Here is a 20,482-nt window from a genome sequence, read left to right as displayed (position 1 = left end):
CTAAATGAAATATGTGTTGTGGAAAGCACCAAGTGCTGTCCAAACGCTGTCTTTTGATAAGAACAGTGATAGTTTCTGAGGCACTGCAGCAATGTAATTACTGTTAGGGTGTGAGTTTAGCATTTATTTAAAATACATATTACTGGAACATTTATTGTATATAAATAAATAATTCTCACAGTAAAACAAAAGCCTATGTGTCTGCCTTTACCGGGCAGAAGAAGCTGGTCAGCCACTTTATATTTACAAATGCTGCGTACTGCTTTCTTTGTTAAAAATGAAATCCTAAGAATTGTTTCTCTTCTTCTTCTTGGTCTGAGTCATTGTGATAAATAGAAATGCAAAGTTTTGTGACTAAACATTGGGTTTATGCTAAAGAGTAATAGGAAGTTAAAGTACAGTTCTCTCTTTTCTTCAGTTCAAGTCCTTGGCCTATGCATTCAAATTGCCACCTATGTGGAGCAAAAATACATCCCCCTGATGCACTTTTGCCAGCATGGGTAAAAATAAATGGTTATATCATAAGAGGGGAATAAATCTGCGTGTTTAATCCAAAAAGCCCTGTTATACAACGGCCATTGTGCCTCCAAGGGATTTATGTATTCTGATGAAGGATTACAAGTAAGAGGCATTAGGGAGCAGAACCCCTGCTCATCAATGCTGCGACTGAACAGCGACGCCTGCTGGCCAGTACCTGTTACTGGATCTGAAAGATTAGCAGAAGCTGAGTTTTTGTGTGGCTTCATCTGTTTTCTCTCTCTTTCTAAGATATTGAAAATAATTTTATTATTCATGCAAGTATGTAGAATTAGTTTTTTCCTAATGTGTTGTCAGGTCAAAAATGAGAACAATGTGATATCACAAATGAATCATTTGAATAAATGACCTAGACGTCTCGGGGCTCTACGCTGAGATTTTTTTTTCTTTTCTTTTTTCTGAGGTTTTGGAAGACAATGCTGGAGTCATAAACATCAATCCTTGAATCACTGTCTGCATCCTCCGGAGCGCTGATCACAAGTCTGTTTCCACATCAAGATGCTGATGATGAGCGTCTTTAATCATCACATTAGAAAAAAAAGAAAAGAAAAAAGAAAGCTAACTAATTTATTTGCTTGAAACAACTATTTCACCACATTTTGACTACAAGGCTAGAAATGTAAAGGAAAAGGATAGAAATCATCTGCTGCACTTTTTCCATGATGTGATCACTGGTCCATCCCACCCTAGATGCTGGATTTTAAAACCACCAGCAAGCAGAAGCATGAAACATTAATAATTTTAAATTAATATTAAATTTGATAGATGAGACCACAGAAAAGTTCAAACACACTTGTGCCAGAGTCAACAGTATTGAGCTGACTCACTCATCCATTCATTTTTTTTTTTACTTTTGGAGTCTTTGGTTAAGAAATAGTTCTTATTGTTTTCTTTAAAAGCTTTTTTGAATAAATATTCTTAAATTTAAAATGTTTTTTTATTCTGTTGCTTTTATGAAAATTATAGCTTATACACTACAGAAATTGTATTATTTTATCTACATTTATTTGAAACTGAAAGGAAAAGGATTCAGCAAAATGTTTTTTAACAGTCAAAAAGTCAACAAATATCTTCTGCTCTGTCTTTTCTTGCAGTTTTATCCTAGGGAGAAAGCACAGGGAGAGCAGCTACAGCGGTGCGGCTCTGGGGCACAAGATTAGCCTGGCTGCTCTCTGACATCAGAAGCAGTTTATCCCACCATCAGCCCACACGTACAGCTTCATGTTGCATGTCTGTCCCCTTGTCATTCAAATGATGAGCTGACGATTGAAGGGCTTATCTCCTCTAATTGGACCATGTAAAGACATTACTGCTGAGGGAGAGTCTTTCCACACTAACTTTGATATGGAAAATCATATTTGTGTGCTCCAAAACAACATTATCTAGAGAGCTGCATGTACCAGACAAAACCTCTATCTGCGGATTTGGCTGAGCTCCATCCTTGTTCCTTAAGTTTTTTTTCTGCATCCTCAAAGATACAAAGATCAGAAAAGATGGGGCAAAGAAAAGGACAAACACACAGGCTGTTAAAAGTAACTTTGTAAGCTTATTATTTTTGTTATCATGATCATTGTTATAACCTCTGGTACGGTTTATTCGCTTTACAGTTAATTTTTCCAAGTTCATCAAAAGTCATTCCAGTCAAAAGTAAACATGATTGTAACAGTTGCTTCCAACACTAATAAATGCTTTTTCTGTTTTGCTAGACAACAATCTGTCACGCTTTCTCACCCGTTCACGGTTGAAACAAAGAACACAAAAACAGGAGACCGGGACCTGTTCAGACACACACAGACAGGGGTTCTGCACGCAGACGTGAAGAGATAAACAGACACAAGCTCTTTCACGCTCAAGCAAGCACACACAGGCACACGCACGTACACACACTTGCCCTCGTGTCTAAGTTCTTAAGTGCAACGTCTTTGAGGAGTGATTTAACCTTTCGCCCTGTTTTCCTTTCCTCCTCCTCCACCAAGAGCCACATATACATCTGGGGTGGATCACATACTGTAGTTCTGTTTTCTATAAGCACAATCTCTTGTCTGGACCAGAAGAACATAAATCTGTATTTCTATATACATGGGATGGCAAAAATTATAAAGTTCTGGAACGTACCTTAAAAACAAAACAAAAGAAACACTCAAAAATATGACAAGTGTTTTTACAGTGAACTGATTTGTTGTGGATCTGTAGATATTGGCTGCAAAAATCTCTTACCAATTCTCTTTCAATTTATACTTGACCTCTTAAAGCTCCAAATAATGGTTTGATGAATACCACACCTGACAGCTTGTGGAATCTCAGCTGGATTGAGATCTGTTAAGTCTTAAAGCTGGGCTTTGTTGAGGTTTGCAATTTTTGTGGAGTAAATGAAAGCATTGCTTTGCTTCAGAGGATGCTGCTCCCAGTTTGGGCTGTTGCCATCTGGCAGGTTGTGCTCCTTTTTTGACATGGTGGTTGCATATCAGAAGACCAACTACATTCAAACCTGGAGCCAAAGTTTCCCCCAACGGAGCAACACACTAAAGATGAGATGATCAGTCTTTTCCTTTTTTTCCGCCATCATAACCATTATTCATAATATAAATGAGCAGTTTTTACTTGTCAAAGGTCACGTTTGCTCAGAGTTGGTGTTTTTTCCTTACGTTCTACAACAGCTTTAGTGGGGGAATAACATCTAATGATGGGGAAGGGGATCAATCTCCTTCAAACCTTCTGCACAGTGCATTAATTTTATCGTTAATTTTACTGAAGAATGTCTCAAAGAGGGTGGAAACACCCCAGTTTTACATATGGCTCAACCCACCATAAAATCCACTTTTCAAAGCCCAATTCTCTTTTTTCTCTTCATCTCATCGGTAATATAGCTTAGCAAATGTAACAAAAGCATAAAATTAAAAAAATAACAGAAATCCCCAAAAGTCAAAACAAAAACAAACAGAGCTTCAAGTTTATAAAAATGCTTACATCACATTTCAAGACATTGAAATTCCATTCTTCGTCAGTTGTGACATTTACACGAGTACTTGAACGCCTCACGAGCCGGTGGGTGAGCCCTGAGTGACCTTTTTGGCCAACCATCAGCTCGCACTCCAAAATCCTCTGTGTCATAATCAACATTAAAATCACCTTCATAATTGTTGTTAGCTACTACTATGGTTCTCTGTGCCCTTCTGGAGTCCGTCGCTGGCAGGGCAGGGTAACCATGGTGAATAAGGTGCTGGTTTCTATGGAAATGCTCCTCTGAAGTATCTGACAGGTACATTTTTTTGACGTTAAAATTGCTGTTTCTTCTCACCTCAGCGTTATTTAACTTGTTGCTTTACTTTTATATTTTTTTCAATATTTTTTGCATATTTTTTTCAGTTGTACTTTAAAACAAGATGTACAGTTTGTAGATGGACTGTCAGATCATTTATCAATTTCTCCTGAACACACTTGAACAGCCTTTCTCTCACTTTCACACACAAACACACAGTAGCAGAAAACCATTTACATGTGGCATTTCACGTTTGAGTTATTGAGGGTGGGGTCAGCGCAGCAGGCGGCCAGACCTGCACGGACCGGAGAGAAACTTTTTGTTTTTGTGAGTGACTGTCCAGCCTTTGTCCTCCCTCCGTGTCCTTGCTCCTCTTCTCCAAACATCGTATTGCTGAGTGTTTCCATGGCTGCTCCATAAGCATAATGTGCTTTATTAACCTCAGAAATGACCAAGTACTTAAATGAACCGGACAGAAAAGTAAAACAGCAACCTATAACATCAACTGTTTTGGTCAATGGCACATTTAAAGCCCTCCCCTGTCGGCTTTTTGCTCTCAATAAGTGAACGAATCCTTTAAACACTCTGGATTCTTCCTCGACCCCGTCCAGTCCTGTTGATGTCTGCAGACCAGCAGTGGTAGGAGGATGACATAGCAAAGTGGCAACTAAGAATTGGCGTCTTGACCTTTAGTGTGTTTTCGTGTATTAAGCATCAGCTAATTACTAGTCTCTTACCCAGACGTCTTTTCCCGAAAAACTGGGCAGCTTCCCAGCGTCAAGTCCAACAACAACACTAACAAGAAGGCAATATCAGTTCAGTTCATTTCAAACTTTTCTTTTTCAGTTTATTTGTTTTAAGTCTTGGTGCAGGAAACTATGGCAACTAGCCCTAAAGAAATGTTACAGCCAATAAGATCTAAGTGAAGGTCTTCAAATGATTTTCAATTGGGAGGTTGGATTTGCTTTTTTTTTCTACATCTCCTTTTGTATAAATGCTTTAAGTGGTGTGTGTGTGTGATTCAACAAGCTCCCCCCCCAGGCTCGCTTATCACACAGTCACGCACACGTCAACCCAGCACCTGTGAGAACAGGCTGACTTTAATGCAAAATACAGCTCAGCCTGGGTCACCAAGTGCACAAAGGTCTCTAAGTCCTCAAACATTCGCAGGGTTTTGCTTGAAAAAATGCTTATAACAGAATCAGTTCTCCTCTCTTCTCCTCCAGACCCACTCCCTACTCTCCCACCCACTGATAGGGTACACCTTCCCAAGGCTAGTTGGCATGGTGACGCTGATGGAACGGCCGTTGCTAGGAGATGAAGAGAGCGCCCAGAAAGAGCATTGTCACGGTGAGGAGAAGGCGGTCCCTGGATGGACTGCTTCCGCTGACACTTTTCTCCAGCTTGGGAATGAAAGGGTTGAATTCATCTGTTGGAGGGAGAGAAGAAAGAAATGCGTTAGCAACCTTAACCTCAAAATGCGAAGATGCAACCAGTTTTATAAACCCATGCTTCCATCTTTAACGTAAAAGCAACATTTTATGAGATGCTTCAAAAGCACAAAAGGCAGCTGCAGGTTCCACATTGAAATAAATTAGGCCAGATGTTATCAAAGTCATCAGCTGCACCACAGGAGACTCCAGCTGTTTGAACACAGCCCTATTGTTCAATAAATGTGACACAACCAAAGTTACACACTCATCTTTGACAGACCCATCAAACTTCCCAATGCGCACACCTGCCAACCAGCTAAAAATAGTCTGTTTTTTTATATTCTTTTGTTCGGGGCTTGAAGCCAAATGGTGTGTCTAGTAAACGCACGAAAACATAATCAGACAGCTCACTGCAGGCACGCACCTATGAGACACGCGTGCGGTTGTACACACCCTCTGAAGTCACCTGATTAATGAGACTGGAGACGAGACAGAAGTCGAGACAGTTTTCCATCCACGCAATGGTCAGCTGGGGCTGATCAGCAACTGCCTTTAAGGAAGTTTGGAAAGGAAATGAAGTGCAGTGTTTCTCACTTAAGAGTTTCATCAATCTTTCCAGCATGTTTTCTGCCATGCTGCGGGTCAGACAGCAGAGTAACGACTTGCTAACCTCTCCCAGTGTCCTCCACTGGCCAGTTTAATGAGGTCCATGCAGCAGGGGTACTCAGGTTAAACGCTCAGACCACTCTGTAAGCGAGCTTGCAGCCCAGAGGTCGGCACGCCATGTGCCTCGCTGTCTTTCCTTGCTACTGACTGACAAAGGAATGTGGTTTCAAAAGTACAAACAGATTAAGGACGATCCTGCACAACTGGTTCTAACGTATAGCTCTAAACCTCATTACACCCACATACACACACCTGTCACCAACTGTCACAGGTAACGCATAATTATTAGCACGCTTTTATGACAGGACACTTGTTTAGGAACAGAAAATGACTGTGGGATGCCAAGTCAAACAATCATTAATGCCCCTCTCTGGATTGCTGCATTGTGGTTCACAAAGAGCAGACAGTCTGAAAATGAGGACAGTCAGACAAATGAAAATACTGGTTATGGATGCCGCCGTCTGTGATTGTGGTCTTTATGGGTGTATTTCAGTGTGAGCAAACGTGCTGCAATGTTTTCAGAATCCACGTTGCTATTACATTTTTTCTTCAGTTATTACAAATAAATTATAAGCATTTTAGTTTGATTCATGCATGTTCAAATGTGACCTTTTACTCTATCAGCCAGGGATACAATCTCCTACAATGACCATCAGAAACGGCTATTGCAGGAACATTAAATATCAGCTGTTCTACTTTGAAATAATGCAAAAGAGCCTACCTAACGTAAAAATGGTAGTCAGGAGGTAAACAAAATGTCTCCTAGCTAAAGGGTTAATGGTTCAATTCCTGGCTGCTTGGGCCAGGACCTTTAAAGACCAACTCCAGTTAAAAGGGTGTTTTTAACATGTAGCATTTTTCGTATAACAGAGGACATTGATAAAGAAAATTAAGCTTTAAATTGCATTTCTCAGTATTTCTTTATTCAAATCGCTGGGAATCAGGAGCAGACAAAAAAATGCTGTTTGAAAAAGCCTGTAGATGTGACGTAGAACCTTCAACGGCAAGCCACAAGGTAGAATAAGTAAAGTTGAGTGACAGAGTATGTGATTTAAAATTTCGAGCAAACATCCCAATACTTGAAGTAGATTGTCAGGAAGGGGAATTTAATCATCAGAGATTTATAGAAAACTGTTGGATTTTCCCAATTAAGTAAGGTGTTCAGATAATAAATCTCCAAATCAGGAAATGTTACAGAAAAGTTTAAGGTCAGTGTGGAAAAGACAAATATTATAGTTAATTTTTTTGTTTTAGTATGAAAATAATAATCAGTTTTGCTTATTAATACTTAACAGTCACATTCCATTTGAAGAGTTTAAGACCACTTCACTTGATATATTGCGAAAAATATTTTGTTAAAATTAAATTTCACTTATTCCTAAAAATAGAATGGGTTCTATTACTAGTACTCAATAGTATTATTTAAAGAAGTAGTAGGTTTGGCTTTTTCTTATTAAGTATTACAAAGTTCCATAATTTTCATTTAAGCGTCTATGAATATTTCTTATGTAAAAGAAAGAGTTTAAACTCAGATCATGTTCAGGAAACATAAAAACATTCAGGAAACATAAAAACATAATCAACTTCAGATCAAGCACCACAGTCCTCCGCTGCTGAAAGAGTGGTAATTGCCACCATAAACTCTTGTTAGAGACAGAGTTTGAGATGTTCCAGGCTGGACCTGCACTCGGATGCAGTAACATTTGCAAACATCGAGCTTTAATGAGCATCCTCCCACCGAAAGCGACAGTAATCACACGGCCGCACGCAGAGCTGCTAGAACCCTTGCATCTGTGTTGCAAATGATATCTAAATGAAATCTAACATCACAAAAGCCATATTGAGGAGGGAAGCTCTGTGGAGCTGTAGGCAGTGATTGAAAGGGGCAGCACCCAGGAAATAAACTGAGAGCAGTGGACTGGAGTAAGATGGGAGGTCCCCACTGTGAGTGAGCCTGCAGCACTCTGTGTAGTTCAACCTTTTCACACACAATAATCAGGCAGATTTCAGCTGAGCTTGTTGCCCAGCGTTTCTGTGCATGTGGTGGTGCTAACTTTGAATAACTGTAATCAAACCTATGATGTGATGAGCAAAACCGACAGTCAGGGGTAATGCAAATGAGGGAGGAGAAGAGGAAAAGGCTGCTGCTTTTTTGCTTTTAGTTCATTTCACAACTCCCTGCTGATTTTCTCTCTTCCTCCTGCGCCACTGGGGCCAGCCTATTAATTTAATTGGCAACATTACACTACAGGGGAAAATGACCCAAAGGATATTGACTGCAGCAGTTTTGTCTGCTAAATATCAACAATGTGTTTAAGTTCTACATTTTGGCCACATGCTTTTTCAGTCGTCCAGCATTTTTTATTATTTTGTTGTTGCTTTTGCATCAAGAAAAACAGATAAAAAAATATGAGGATTAAAAAAAACAAGTTTAAGGAAACATGATCAGGCTGTTTAGTGACTTCCTGTCTGGTAGGGAGAAGAAAAATGTTTGTTTTTTGCTGACAACAGGAGTGAGAGGAGTTTTAAAGCATAATTGCTTTCTTTGAAAAAAATCACAGTCTCTGGACTATTATTAAAACCTTACAAAGACTTTGTTTAAAGAATTAAAAAATCAAAATAGGTTAAAGAAATTAACAGATTTTGCACACTTTAGGCTATTTCTCTTGTTACTGGGGAGGAAAAACAAAAATGGGAAATAAAGAACAAGGAGAGCAGGGTTGAGGATGGACAATGGAAGATTAAAGTTATCAAAAAAGATAAAAAAAGAATATATAAAAAGCTTAGGATGGGTGTTTCTTAAATAAAATTTTATAGCGAATAATTTTTATTTATTAAAATATTTTTCGGAGTGTAAGTTTGACCACGCATCCGACCTAAACTCCAGAAAATACAATACACATGCTTACATCTAACAGGCAGAGTAAAATAATTTCACATCTCATAATATCTCATGAAGGACTGTTTGCCACCACATGTTCAGTTGTGTTACATGATTGGAACAGGTAAAGTGTTGGTTTTTCTGCTCATCATCTGCTGCTGTAAAAAAATGAATCATCCAAATTAATATGAAAATTAGAGATCAAAAAGTTTCCTTAATTTTTTCTAATTCCATCTTGATGTTGTTCAAATTATTCCAAAAAAATAATATAACTTCCTTAATAATTTAAATTTTCCTAATAGAATGAAGGTAAGCTCAAAAACTCCCGGCAGTGCAGTGGGTGACTTCTGCCTCTGTTTTCTGAATGAATTTTGACACTTTTTGTGGTAAAATCTTCACAAAACTCTGTGTTCTTTGCTAATCTGAGTAAAAGCAGCGACAAATGTGCGAAATGCATATTCAAGTAGTTGCTTAGCAGGATCAGCAGCTTGCCAAGCCAGCTGGTGCTGTGAGGTTCACTGAGCTGAATTAAATGTTTGAATAGAACACATTTCACTTCAGTTGGTCACTTTGATGGTGCTTGTTCACTCTGCTGCCTCAAATCAGGTCAATTTGTTGGCTCATTTAATGGATAATTCCACTAAAAAATCATGAAAAAAACAAAAAAAAAAAAACAGAAAGACTGAAACTCTTTACTGTCCAGACATGAAAAGACAAATATCCTTTCTATATTAACGGGCTACTTTCTGTAGCAGCATCAATGTTTCTGATACACAAGGTGGCACCTGTCAGGCTGCATGCAGACTATCCTGTCAGTCCTGCTGGAAGAGATTAAAGATTCAATTTGGTGTGACAGGACACTCCAAGTTTCTGACAATAACGCAATCTCAAAGGATAATAATGTTGACTTTCAGGCAATTATAAACTAGAAGAAGACTATTGGAAACCATTTTTTTTTCTGTCAGCCTACTACAGAACATGTCACCTTGACATAAATTTCACACAAATTTTATTTTGATTGTAAAAAACACATTTTAAATGTATTTCTAAATTAAAATCTAACAATATTTTTATTTATATTCGGAAAACCAGATATTTGTTATCAATGGGACATGAAAAATAAATAATTCCCGCCTGTACTTTGACCTGTGATCCTTCTATAAGCCTATTTTGAAGAATAAAGCAGATTTACATGCTTTCCAGAACAGAATCTTCTCAGACTCTGGACAGACAAAGCTTTTTTTTGTCTAGTTAGTCTGATTTTACTCCAAATATTTTAAGGACTGCCCCCTAAAAGCTCCAATTTCTTCTGATTGGTTGGTTAGAAAAAATGATGAGTTGTGTTAGGCTCACTATGAGGTCAAAAAATATTATCATATGCCAGCAGAGATAAGAAAGGACCATTTTGCTTTTAAATTAGGCATCCCAGTCTCCTAAAAATTGTCAGAAAAACAAAACTTATGTACAAAAACTGACAGTTTTGCAATATTTGATTGTTTATTAATTATGAGGATGAAAAAGCATTTCAAAATTTGACTTGTGGAATTTTCTTTTTTTTTTTTGTAAGTGAACACAATTTGCACAAAATTTGCTTATGACTCACCAATATCATCTATCTTTAGACCGGGTCGTAGCGTGTAGTCTGGCTCTGTGGGTTCTGGTTCATCGTCCGTGTCGGATGCTGAGGCAGAAAATGAAAGCATGCGAGAGTGAAAAACAGGAGACCAGGGAGTCTGGGTCAAACCACTGCTCCAACCTAAAGGACCTTAATTACATCCAAGCTGACATCTTAAGAGGAACATGCAAGAGATTGGAAGGACAAGAGTGCAGAGGTTAAAAAACCCCAGAGCAGGCACGCTGACAGGCCATAACATCAGCAGCAGCCTTGACAAAAACACTAAGACTGAGGGGTGGAGGGGGGGCAGTGGGGGGGGGGATCAAACTGAAGAGTCAGTGTGTGAGAAGAAAGTGATGGAGTTGTGGGGCTGAAAGAGGGAGGAGAGGTTAATACTAAGGGCCTGTGGAAGTTAAAAGGATCGGACAGGCCAGGGATCAAAGACTGTGTGTATCTGAGTGTGAGTCTGTGCGCACTGAAAGAAGGAAGGGTGGCAGGAGAAGGAGAGAGCATATCACTACGTATACACAGCCACCCACTGACTGCACACTGCAATAAATGCATTCTGACAGAGGGCAAGGAAGGAAGGGTGAAAGAGGAAGAAAGTGAGAGGAAGAGGACGGGAGAGAGGCGGATGAGAAGGCCTTCAAAGCCAAAAGCTGCTCATTTTGGCACTGTGCAGGAAGACAAGGGAACAATAGGAAGAAAGAGACAAAAAAAGTAGAAAGAAGAAAAGTAAAAGACGAGCAAGAGGAAAAAATGCTGCAGGTGAAAAAGCAGCTGGGGAAACTCAGCAGAAGTATTAATAGCTTCGCTCCTTTTAGCCTCCATTGAGGCGGTGCGCGTGTGTGTGGATGCAGCAAGTGAGTATGAGTTAGGAGAACAGCCTGGTGTCTTCCTCCATGAGGATGCAAAGGCTTGCCATCCAGGTCAAAAACTTCCCACACTCAAAAGGACGTGACTCACCGGTGGAACAGCAGACGTACACCCGTAGCCTAAGACAGCTGCGCCCATGATGGTGGGTTGGCGTGGCTGTGAAACAAAAAATGCACATGAGGTTAACCATTCAACACAACAAATTACAATTTTCTCCTTGAAATGTTGATGAGAATCTGCCAAAAACATCCATCAGTTTAAATAAAGCGTGTTGGTGACCTTTTTATAAATTAAATTTTTGTTTTTTAACATATTTTTCTGTCTTTTAATAATGAATAAGTTATTTGTCAAAAGTTGTAATTATGACAGACAAAAGACATACATATGCAGTAATCTGATACTAAAGGTATGGTGTTTTTCCCATCTAAAAATTGTTTACTTTAAACTTTAAAATGCACTAAGACTTAACTGAACATATTAACGAGAAATTTGTGGCGGTTTACCTTAGTAAATTAAAATTAAAGGAATATTCACAATAAGAAGTTAGCGTGTAGTTCAAATTCAGCTCCTTCCATTTCTTTTATACAGAATTGGCTTAAAAGAATTGTGGCACACCAAGAAAGGCTAATAACTGTGTTAAAAAAAATAAAAACACTTGCTCATCTATTGACAAGTTAAAACACCTGTACTTAAAATAATCTAAATAAAATTTAGGAAAAGAGCAAAAAAAATCTTTTAGGCTGAGATAGTTGAAGCAAAAGCTCTGTCATCTAATATATGGAAGATATTTTTAAGATACTGCAGAAATAAAACAAAAGCAGAGATTAAAAGTTAAGATTTATCCTTTGTTGTGTCAGTTTAGTTAATTGCAGATTTGTGAAAACATGCTCCATAAAGTAATGCTGAAGCGTTTACATGTTTGCAGCCCGATAACGCTTTCTGAAAGGTTTTCCGTCAAACTAAAAGTTCATTACTCACTCAGTGTCATTTTGGCACAAAGTGTTGTGAGTTAATCTAATTAGCAGTCAGCAAAAATGGATGAGGCTGCTTTACAGCGGGGTGATGTGATTAGATGTGATGCAGCAATTTGTTACCTTGAAATTACACGAGCACTGAGTTTGGGCAAATCTAAGATAAACATTTATCAAAACTAGGCAACTTCATTTCGTTAAAATAAAGTTTTTTGGTTTCTTCATGCATATTTTTTTCTTTCGAATTTACCTAACAAACATCCACCTCAAGCAATTTTTTATATTCTGAATTTTGTGGATGGTTATATTAAAGAGTAATGATGGAGTTTCTGGTTTGTTTGCACTCACAGATGTAGTAATACTCGTGGCCAACGTGGAACTCGTAGCCCAGAGAGAAGGCGCTGTAGCGCTGGAACTTCTCCGAGAACTTGATGGGTGCGTGGGGAGCGTGCGGCCGGTTGCACTCCCACCGCTTGAAGCCCATCTGGGGATCACAGTTCCTGTAGCCACGGTAACTGACCATGTAGAGGACGTACTGCTCTCCGGTGCCCACCATGCGCTGGCTGTCATTGTAATGGGGACAGTAGATGTCCAGGTAATCGTTGACATTCACCTGCATGGTGAACCCCTCCCTGCGCAGACTGGACAAACAAACAGTATATTAGAATTATGGTAAACACTCAAAATGATATTCATATATATAGAAATGGCCACATCAATTTCCAATTATGCGACCTTTTCTGCTTCCATTTGTGTCTTATGACGTTTCTGCAGCTAGTTTGACAACAACTGAGACTTCCGTTTGGCTGGGAGATAAAATGTAAACTTATTTTAGCTCCAGCTGACTGCAACATACACTAACGTCGACACACTTAAAAGATAATACGTTAATTTAAACAAAAGGTATTTTCGCGACAAGTCTCACTTCAATGGATGATGTGAAATGGGCTAACTTTGGATGGCACACGTGCACTCATCAGTCTTCACTGCCAAGACAACACCTCAGATCACTGCACTGCCCCTTTCTTTTTAGAGAGCTCACCTGCCGTCAAACAACTCTTTGAGTGTTGGTGAGTTAATAATATCACTGTGTGGGAGTGGATGTGTGTATTTGTGGCTGATGCACACAGAGACTGCAGAGTTGGCTCTTCAGGATGGACTCAATATCCCAGGGCCACAAGCTTCTCCTTTTGGTGCAGTTATCCCCTAACCCCGCTGCTCGTTCATCAGCCAGAGCACAACTCAGCGAGCGCGTCAGCCGTCAACTTCTTGGCAACAGCTCCCCACCCCTCCAAAGCTCATATATCAGCGTCAACCTTAAAAAAGAGCCAGCATGACAAGAAGATAGGATCTGATTCTGTGACTGGGGGTGGATAGACTTATTTGTGTGTGTGTGACAAAATGAAATCTTTCCTGACATCCTAAAGCCGTCTTTCCCCCCTCATCACAGGCATGAGGCCCGTATCAGTGTGACACAGATAGATCATGGTTGTAAATCATACACACACCGATGAGCATGTGCCCACCAGCTCACTCACCGGCGGTGACACCACAAAATCACAAGGGGGCAGCAGTGCCTCATCGTCAGGCCGCCTCTCTCCCACTCTGCCAGTTCTAGGTCATGTCTCCAGGGAGATTATTATTCAATTATTAAATGACGATCGAAACTCTGTTGCCAATGTCTCCGTCTCTCCATTACTTCTCAAAGCCAGCTCAAAATCATTCCTGAATTTGCCTTTCAAAGCTTTCCATTTCTCTCATCTCTCTCTGAGAGTAACAGAAAAGCAAGATTAATTGTTAGACATTCATCCTCTGCTCTCATCTCTTCTCCTCTAATGTTCTCTCATTACATCATTTAGCCGGAAGAAGAAATTTACTTTCTGTTGTATTACTGGAAGAAAAAACACGCCTTTTTCGTATTTACAGGGAATGCAAACCGGGGAGATGATGAGTGAGGGATTCACTTGCTTCAGTCAGGGAGGTGTGAGTGCAGACGGAGTGAATGAGCAGTCTGAATGTAGCAGACAGAGACACAAAGAGCTGGTTAGTTCACACAACAAAACAAAAGGCAAGTTTCCTGAGATGAAGGGATAATGAATGGAAAAAAGAACGGAAGGACGCAGAGCATCTTGAGTAAAATTCAAGTAAATCACTATTTTAGGATGAAAGCTGCAGCTTCCAATCATGCGTGCATGTGCACGTGTGCAAGCCTGCCTTTCTATGCGACAATGAGCCCAATAATTCTCTGTGGCAACCCTTTATTTTATGGAACCGAGCACACAAATGCACACAAACAAGACTACACATGCGTTCCTTTTTACCGTCTCAATGGCAAATAAATAGATGTATGAGCAGCATAAGAAACCTCAAGAAGCTTAATGTGTTTTGGTTTCATCTCATGGATGATCTGGAAATCAGATGTGGCCAATTTCAGAGCAAGATTAGTTTGGAGGGAGCGTGCAGATGAGCACTGCATGAAAAATGCATTCAGGCCAGTGTTTTTATAAGTCATACCTACAGCCTTGTCCATTTATGACATAAGCTCTCCTGCAGTTGCATGCACAAAAAAGATTTATTGCATTATGCAAAGAATGTTCTATCTTTTCGAGGGCCCTTTATATCATTCATCTGTACTTTGAGACGTATGACTTTTTACAATACAATAAAATGCACGATAATAGCAGCTGACATAGTATTCAATGTCAATAATTACAATATGATTGGTTTTCTTTATGTCGGTTCTCAGAAGGCACATTTTCAATTATGGTTTAGTGAAGTGTTTATTCTGTAAGATAAATATATTTAAAGTTAGCCTGTTTATTTTATAATATATGTATATTTTTTAATCTTTGTTTTCAAGAACAAATAAATGCATAAACAAAATTTGATACTTGAGATCAACAAGCTAAAAGCACAGAAAACTGCTGGTTGATGTATTTTGCAATACTCTGAGAATTTCCAAATAACAAATAATAAAAGGTCATGTGTTTCTATGATGAATGCCTTCTTCTTCTCTTATTTATTGAGTTCTTTTTACTGCCTAAAATTTAGTTTGATCTTATTGTGCACCAAAAAAATGATTTCAAATATTGCTTTGCAATGTAAAATAAAAACCTGTTCTATAAATAAAGATGCATCTGGGCATCGAAATGATCAAGTGATAAATGACAAGAACCTGAAATTTTAGTGATTATTCCCAAAAAAGATTTTAAAGAACAAGAATGTCAGAAAGTGGATGTTTTTATGGACAAAAACACTATTTGCTGGTCACATTTTTCTTTTTTCTTTCTTTTGCTGAGTAATCTCAATGCTCATTACATTATATTGCTCCTCCGAATTGCTCCAAGACAAAGGAGAATTCAATAAATATGTAAATTTCCTATGTGAATTTCCAAAGATACAAAAGAAAAGGTCAATCTGACAGACAAAATAGTGACTTTACTCTTCCAACAGTATCTGCAGTCCTTTTTTTTAACTTTTATTGCCTTCTTTGATATTACAGTTTATTATATGGCAGCCTTTCATCAAATTCCAAATAAGCTGCAAAGCCCAGAAGCTGAGATATAGAGTACAGCTGGTTAGGAAAAGTCAGAATCTATTGCTCTCTGGTGCTCCCACCATATGCTTCCCATTCATTTTCCACTCATAAGATCATACTAGTTGAAGCTGATAAAAAGTGAGTAAGGAGATGTCGACGGCTCTCTGCAATACAATTCATAGGATCTGAGCAGAGGCTTCCAAGAGATAAAGAACACTTATAAATACAGATCTACCAGTGAGGTGAAGTGATGGCAGGATAGAGGGAAAGATAGGAAGGTTTATAGGATGAGACGGGGGGTAGTTGGGGTTAAAAGCAGCAGAGTGTGCCCACTGGGGAGCAGCCAGGGAGAAAGAGACAGCAAATGGGAGGAAGACGGAGCAGCAGCTAAGAGCAAGATCAAAGTGGGCTTGGATCAATGTCACTACTGTAAAATCACATCAGAGGGGGAGACAGAGACGGAGTCATAGGGAGAGTATGTTGCCTATATAAATCAGTCACAAGCAACATAATGCCACAGAGTTAAACCCTACCTGCCTATTGTCTGCCTAGGATCTTGGAGCGCTGTACATCAATAAAACACTTTGACAGAGAGAGCAATCATTCTGCTCTGTAACGAGAGCTTGATTACTTCTGCCGTTGCTTAAATAGAAGACTTGCTTTGGGAGGGTGAATAGCAAAAGGGACACAAATAGAGAAGGCATGGGGTATGCTTTCCTTCTTCTGTGGCCAATCCATCTACAGATCCAAAACTATTCATTATGGAAAGAGTTTGTCACAACCACTGGGTTGTCTTATCAGTCAACAATAAATGCAAAAAATTGTTCTCAGTTGCAGTTACTTCTCCAAGACAGGAACCGTCAAACATGCGTGGGTGAAAGCTTGTATTTTCTTTTTGATTCAGTGAGAGGTTACTTATTAAAGCACATTTTCATTTAAATGCATGACAAGTAACCAAATGTTTGAAGATGTCCCTTTATCATATTTAATTAAAAAAGCTCAGAAGTAATAAGATCCTTGACATAGGGCTTTGAGTATCGCAATGATTTGTGATTTTTATTTATTACTCGAAAATCTTGGTTTTCTTTAATTCTTTCATTATTTTCTCACTTTATTTCTGGGTTTGACCACCCAGCTGATTGTTCGACTGACAATTGAACCACCTTTAACTCTGACTATACACCTGCTAAATAGTTTTTTCTGTATAGCCCTTCGATTCACTTTGCTTTTTTCTGTCAACGTGTTTTCTTTACGTTTAACAGTGACTTCCTGGATTTGGTCTTGTTTCCTTTTTGGTGTAAATTTTTACACATTAATCTTTCCTTTTTTTTAAGTCCCCTTAATTGGAAAAATGTATTTTACAATTAAGTCGAGACTAAGACATAAAGAAAAATAGAAAAAGTTGGTTTCCTGATTAACGATAAAGAAAATAACATAGAAGAGACAGTTCATAAAAAAGTGCATTTTGTGTAGTCAGCCTCTAGAACTTTAGCTTAGTTTAAAAAGAACAAAACCCTCTGAAAACAGTTAAGGCTTTAAGATTAAATTAGTCAGTAAAGCTGAAAAATATGGACAGAGATTTCAGGAAATTTGCAAAATAGTTTAGTTTTAAGGGGGCGGCCGTGGTGCAGTGGTAGGGCGGTCGACCTCCGATCGGAAGATGACCGCCCATGTGTCGAAATGTCCTTGGGCAAGACACTGAACCCCACCTAGTTCTAATTTGCCCCTGGTGGGAGGTTGGCGCCAGTGTTCGGCAGTGGAGCCGCCACCAGTGTGTGAATGTGTGTGTGTGTGAGTGGGTGAATGGGACTGTGACTGTAAAGTGCTTTGGGCCTTTGAAGAAGGTAAAAAAGCGCTATAAAAGTATTCGCCATTTACCATTTAGTTTTAAAGCAATTGTAAAATTATGAACAATCTTTGAATGACTTGTAATCCTTTTGTAGGTTTTTATAAAACAAACAAGACAAGCTAGATTTTCTCCAAAGCATCTATTCATTCACCTTCAAATGGATGTTTTTTAAAACGTTTCACGGTAAATAGGGGATTTTGAAGTATTTGACAATTCAGTTAAAAAACCCTGCTCAGAAATCTACAAACATAAAGCAAAGAGGTTTACTCTTTTTCATGATAAACATTTATTGGATTATGTTTTCTTATTTTCTATAAGAATGTGTAAATACAGCAAAGAAAATAGTCCACATTCAAGTTCACTTGTCTTTTTTTTTTAAAGTTACTTCCCAAAATGGGGCCTAAATTCAGTAGCTGATTTCCTCCCAGATGACAAAATTATGATTTAGGTGTCTTGAGTTTTACAGTTCCTGGTTTTGCACTCAGCGATCAAACAGAAACAACAACGGGTGGTTGATTGGTCAGCAGTGGGGGTCTGTAACAGCTTGATAATCAGTAAAAAACAACATATAAACCAAGATAAAACAAGGTTAAAGAAATCAAAGAAAGGGCTGTTGGTTGACCAAAAGGTTGGGCTGGATTAAAACTTGTCCAGCAGGGTTACAAATGATTGCCAATCAGGACTTAAAAGCCACTATGCCCCCTGAGGCCAAAATCTTAATCCCATCTCACTTTGGTACAAAGATGCTAACATTTGTTGCGGGGGGGACTACAATCAACCTGCGGAGCGGTAGGTATAATTGAATGGCTTCCCTGCTGAATGGAGACTCCCAAAGATCAGTGGCATCAGTGAGAGCTCTCATCAAACACAGACAGGAGTCCTTCCCTCAGCATCCTCATCCTCCTCCTCTTTACTCAACCTTTCTCCTCCTTACTTTTGTCTCCTCAGTTCTGCTTGTTTCCCTGTTTCTGTTGGTGTTCGGTACGAGCCGATAAAAAACAAGAAGATTTGAAAAAAGAAAAACAGAAACTTGTGAGTGTACATCTGTCTGACAGGGTGTAGCAAGTGAATTGCTTCTAACTTCTCTCATTTAAAATCGATACCTGTCTAGAGTGTGTCCAACAGCCTGAAGTAAGCAGCCGCCTTAAGCGGTTACACACACACCATCTCTGACACACATGTTCAAACCTCTAGAGCATCGGTTCTTCATTGGTAATTGATCAAAGTATTACAGCTAACAGGGATCCTCGCCTTGCAGTCTCACACACAGCATACATGTAATCCAATACAACCAGGAGCTCCTTTCACCCTTTTTTTTAGGTTTTCTACCTCTTTTTGAGTCATAACTTTGCTTCACTCTTTATCTTAGTCCAAACCTCCACCTCAATCCTGCACTGCAGATATCGACTGTGTGCTGTTACAGTGTACCAGCAGTAAGCAATTTAATGACACTTGTTATTACTCCTTTAACCCTGAGTTGCGTTCGATAGCTGCACAACTCCCCATTATGCACACAAGCATGTTTCTGTGTGCTTTTCTGTAGTCAATCACACAGAGGTGATCAGCATTTTTTTTCCCCAGAACACTTAAGAAAATACAACGTATCATTTTTAATCAGAAGATGAAAACCATGCAGAAAGAAATGACATAAAAGGAGGACATTAGAGATCAGGGAAGAAATGAAAGGTTGACAAGCAGAAAAAGCTTCATCAGGAAAAAAAATCTTCTTGATTTAAACTCAGAATAAGCTCAGGACTTGTGGCCATTATTTTAATTTGTGATTTTATTGATTCGTTTTTGTCTTTATTTTCTAAATTGCCAGCACAGCCTATTTTACGCTTCGCCGGGCTTCTTGACTTTAGGGCTTCTGCCTCCCAAACCCAAGATGTCATTCACCGAGTGTCAATACAAACCCAGCTTTCCTTCTTGTTCTGTCAATTTGCTCCCATAAATCCTCCCAGGAAAGCTATATCCCTCTGCTTCCCTACATCTGCCTTAGCTTGTGTTCCCAGAGTCCTTACGCCAGCAACAGTGATCCCCTCACACATTCAGAGGCCAGAGGGGGTAAAGAGACACAAAAGAGAAGGGGAGCGTAGATTCCTTAAGGTCTCCCATGATTGATAGTGATCCTTCCTGATGGCTGTGTATAGACTCAGCACTCAGAGAGACATTACCCTCTGACCTAGCTATTGATTGTAGCATTCACCGCCCAAAACACACAACACTAACCCTGACCCTGCCACTTCACAAAAGTCCAACAACACAAACGCGCACACGTCTGTAAGTACAGTCGAACAGACCGATGGTTCACCGGTGTCCAGTGAAACTTGATCAAAGCGCTGCATAGAAATGATTCTCACTGCCTTTCTCAGCCCACTTCCTGGCCGAGTCACGCGGCACCAGTGTCTCGCTGACTGATGTGTTTGGGTCAGGGTCTGGAGGCTTGAATATCAGGACTGCAGGAGGAAAAAGAAAGAAAAAGAAAAAAAAAAAAAAGCTCCAGCACAGGGCTAAGTTGTTCTCTACAACAACAACATTACTCAGATTCCTCTCCTGAGCCACCTTTAATAAGGGATCTGGGGCAGGGAACAGCGCTTGCCAGGCAGAGGGACAACGTGCTATGAGAAATGGTTCCATCCATCAAGCAGGCCTGGGTCATGTAGCATTTGCAAATAATTCTTTAGCTGCTTGCACCTACTTTAACCTACTTGAACATCAAGGTGGGTGGGGTCGTTCATTTAAACCTCTGCCAGCTTTCAGCCTATGCTGCTTATAGCCATGTGATTTTTAGAGCCAGCTTGGCCAACATGTATGAGAAACATTTGAAACAAGGTAAAACAAAAGCTCAGAGGAAACT

At 39.4% G+C, this 20,482-nt stretch overlaps 1 protein-coding gene across 2 annotated transcripts in view; it reads right to left on the bottom strand.

Moving 5' to 3' along the window:
• Window positions 1-2,063: 2,063 nt before the first annotated feature.
• Window positions 2,064-20,482, bottom strand: part of efna3b (ephrin-A3b) — a 56,293-nt gene continuing 37,874 nt past the window's right edge. For both annotated transcript variants that reach the window (XM_011485296.4, XM_011485294.4), the window contains exons 3-6: window positions 12,587-12,879; window positions 11,358-11,423; window positions 10,380-10,457; window positions 2,064-5,225 (exon numbers count right to left, since the gene is read on the bottom strand). In XM_011485296.4, the coding sequence (XP_011483598.1) occupies window positions 5,107-5,225; window positions 10,380-10,457; window positions 11,358-11,423; window positions 12,587-12,879 (556 nt within the window). In that variant the 3' untranslated portion in view covers window positions 2,064-5,106. The remainder of the gene's footprint in view (window positions 5,226-10,379; window positions 10,458-11,357; window positions 11,424-12,586; window positions 12,880-20,482) is intronic.

This window comes from Oryzias latipes, chromosome 16 (genome assembly GCF_053564925.1).
Source record: "Oryzias latipes strain Hd-rR chromosome 16, Olatipes_Hd-rR_3.1".
Taxonomy (NCBI): domain Eukaryota; kingdom Metazoa; phylum Chordata; class Actinopteri; order Beloniformes; family Adrianichthyidae; genus Oryzias; species Oryzias latipes.
Note: the sequence above shows the minus strand (reverse complement) of the source record. Positions and strands in the feature narration are given on the sequence as shown.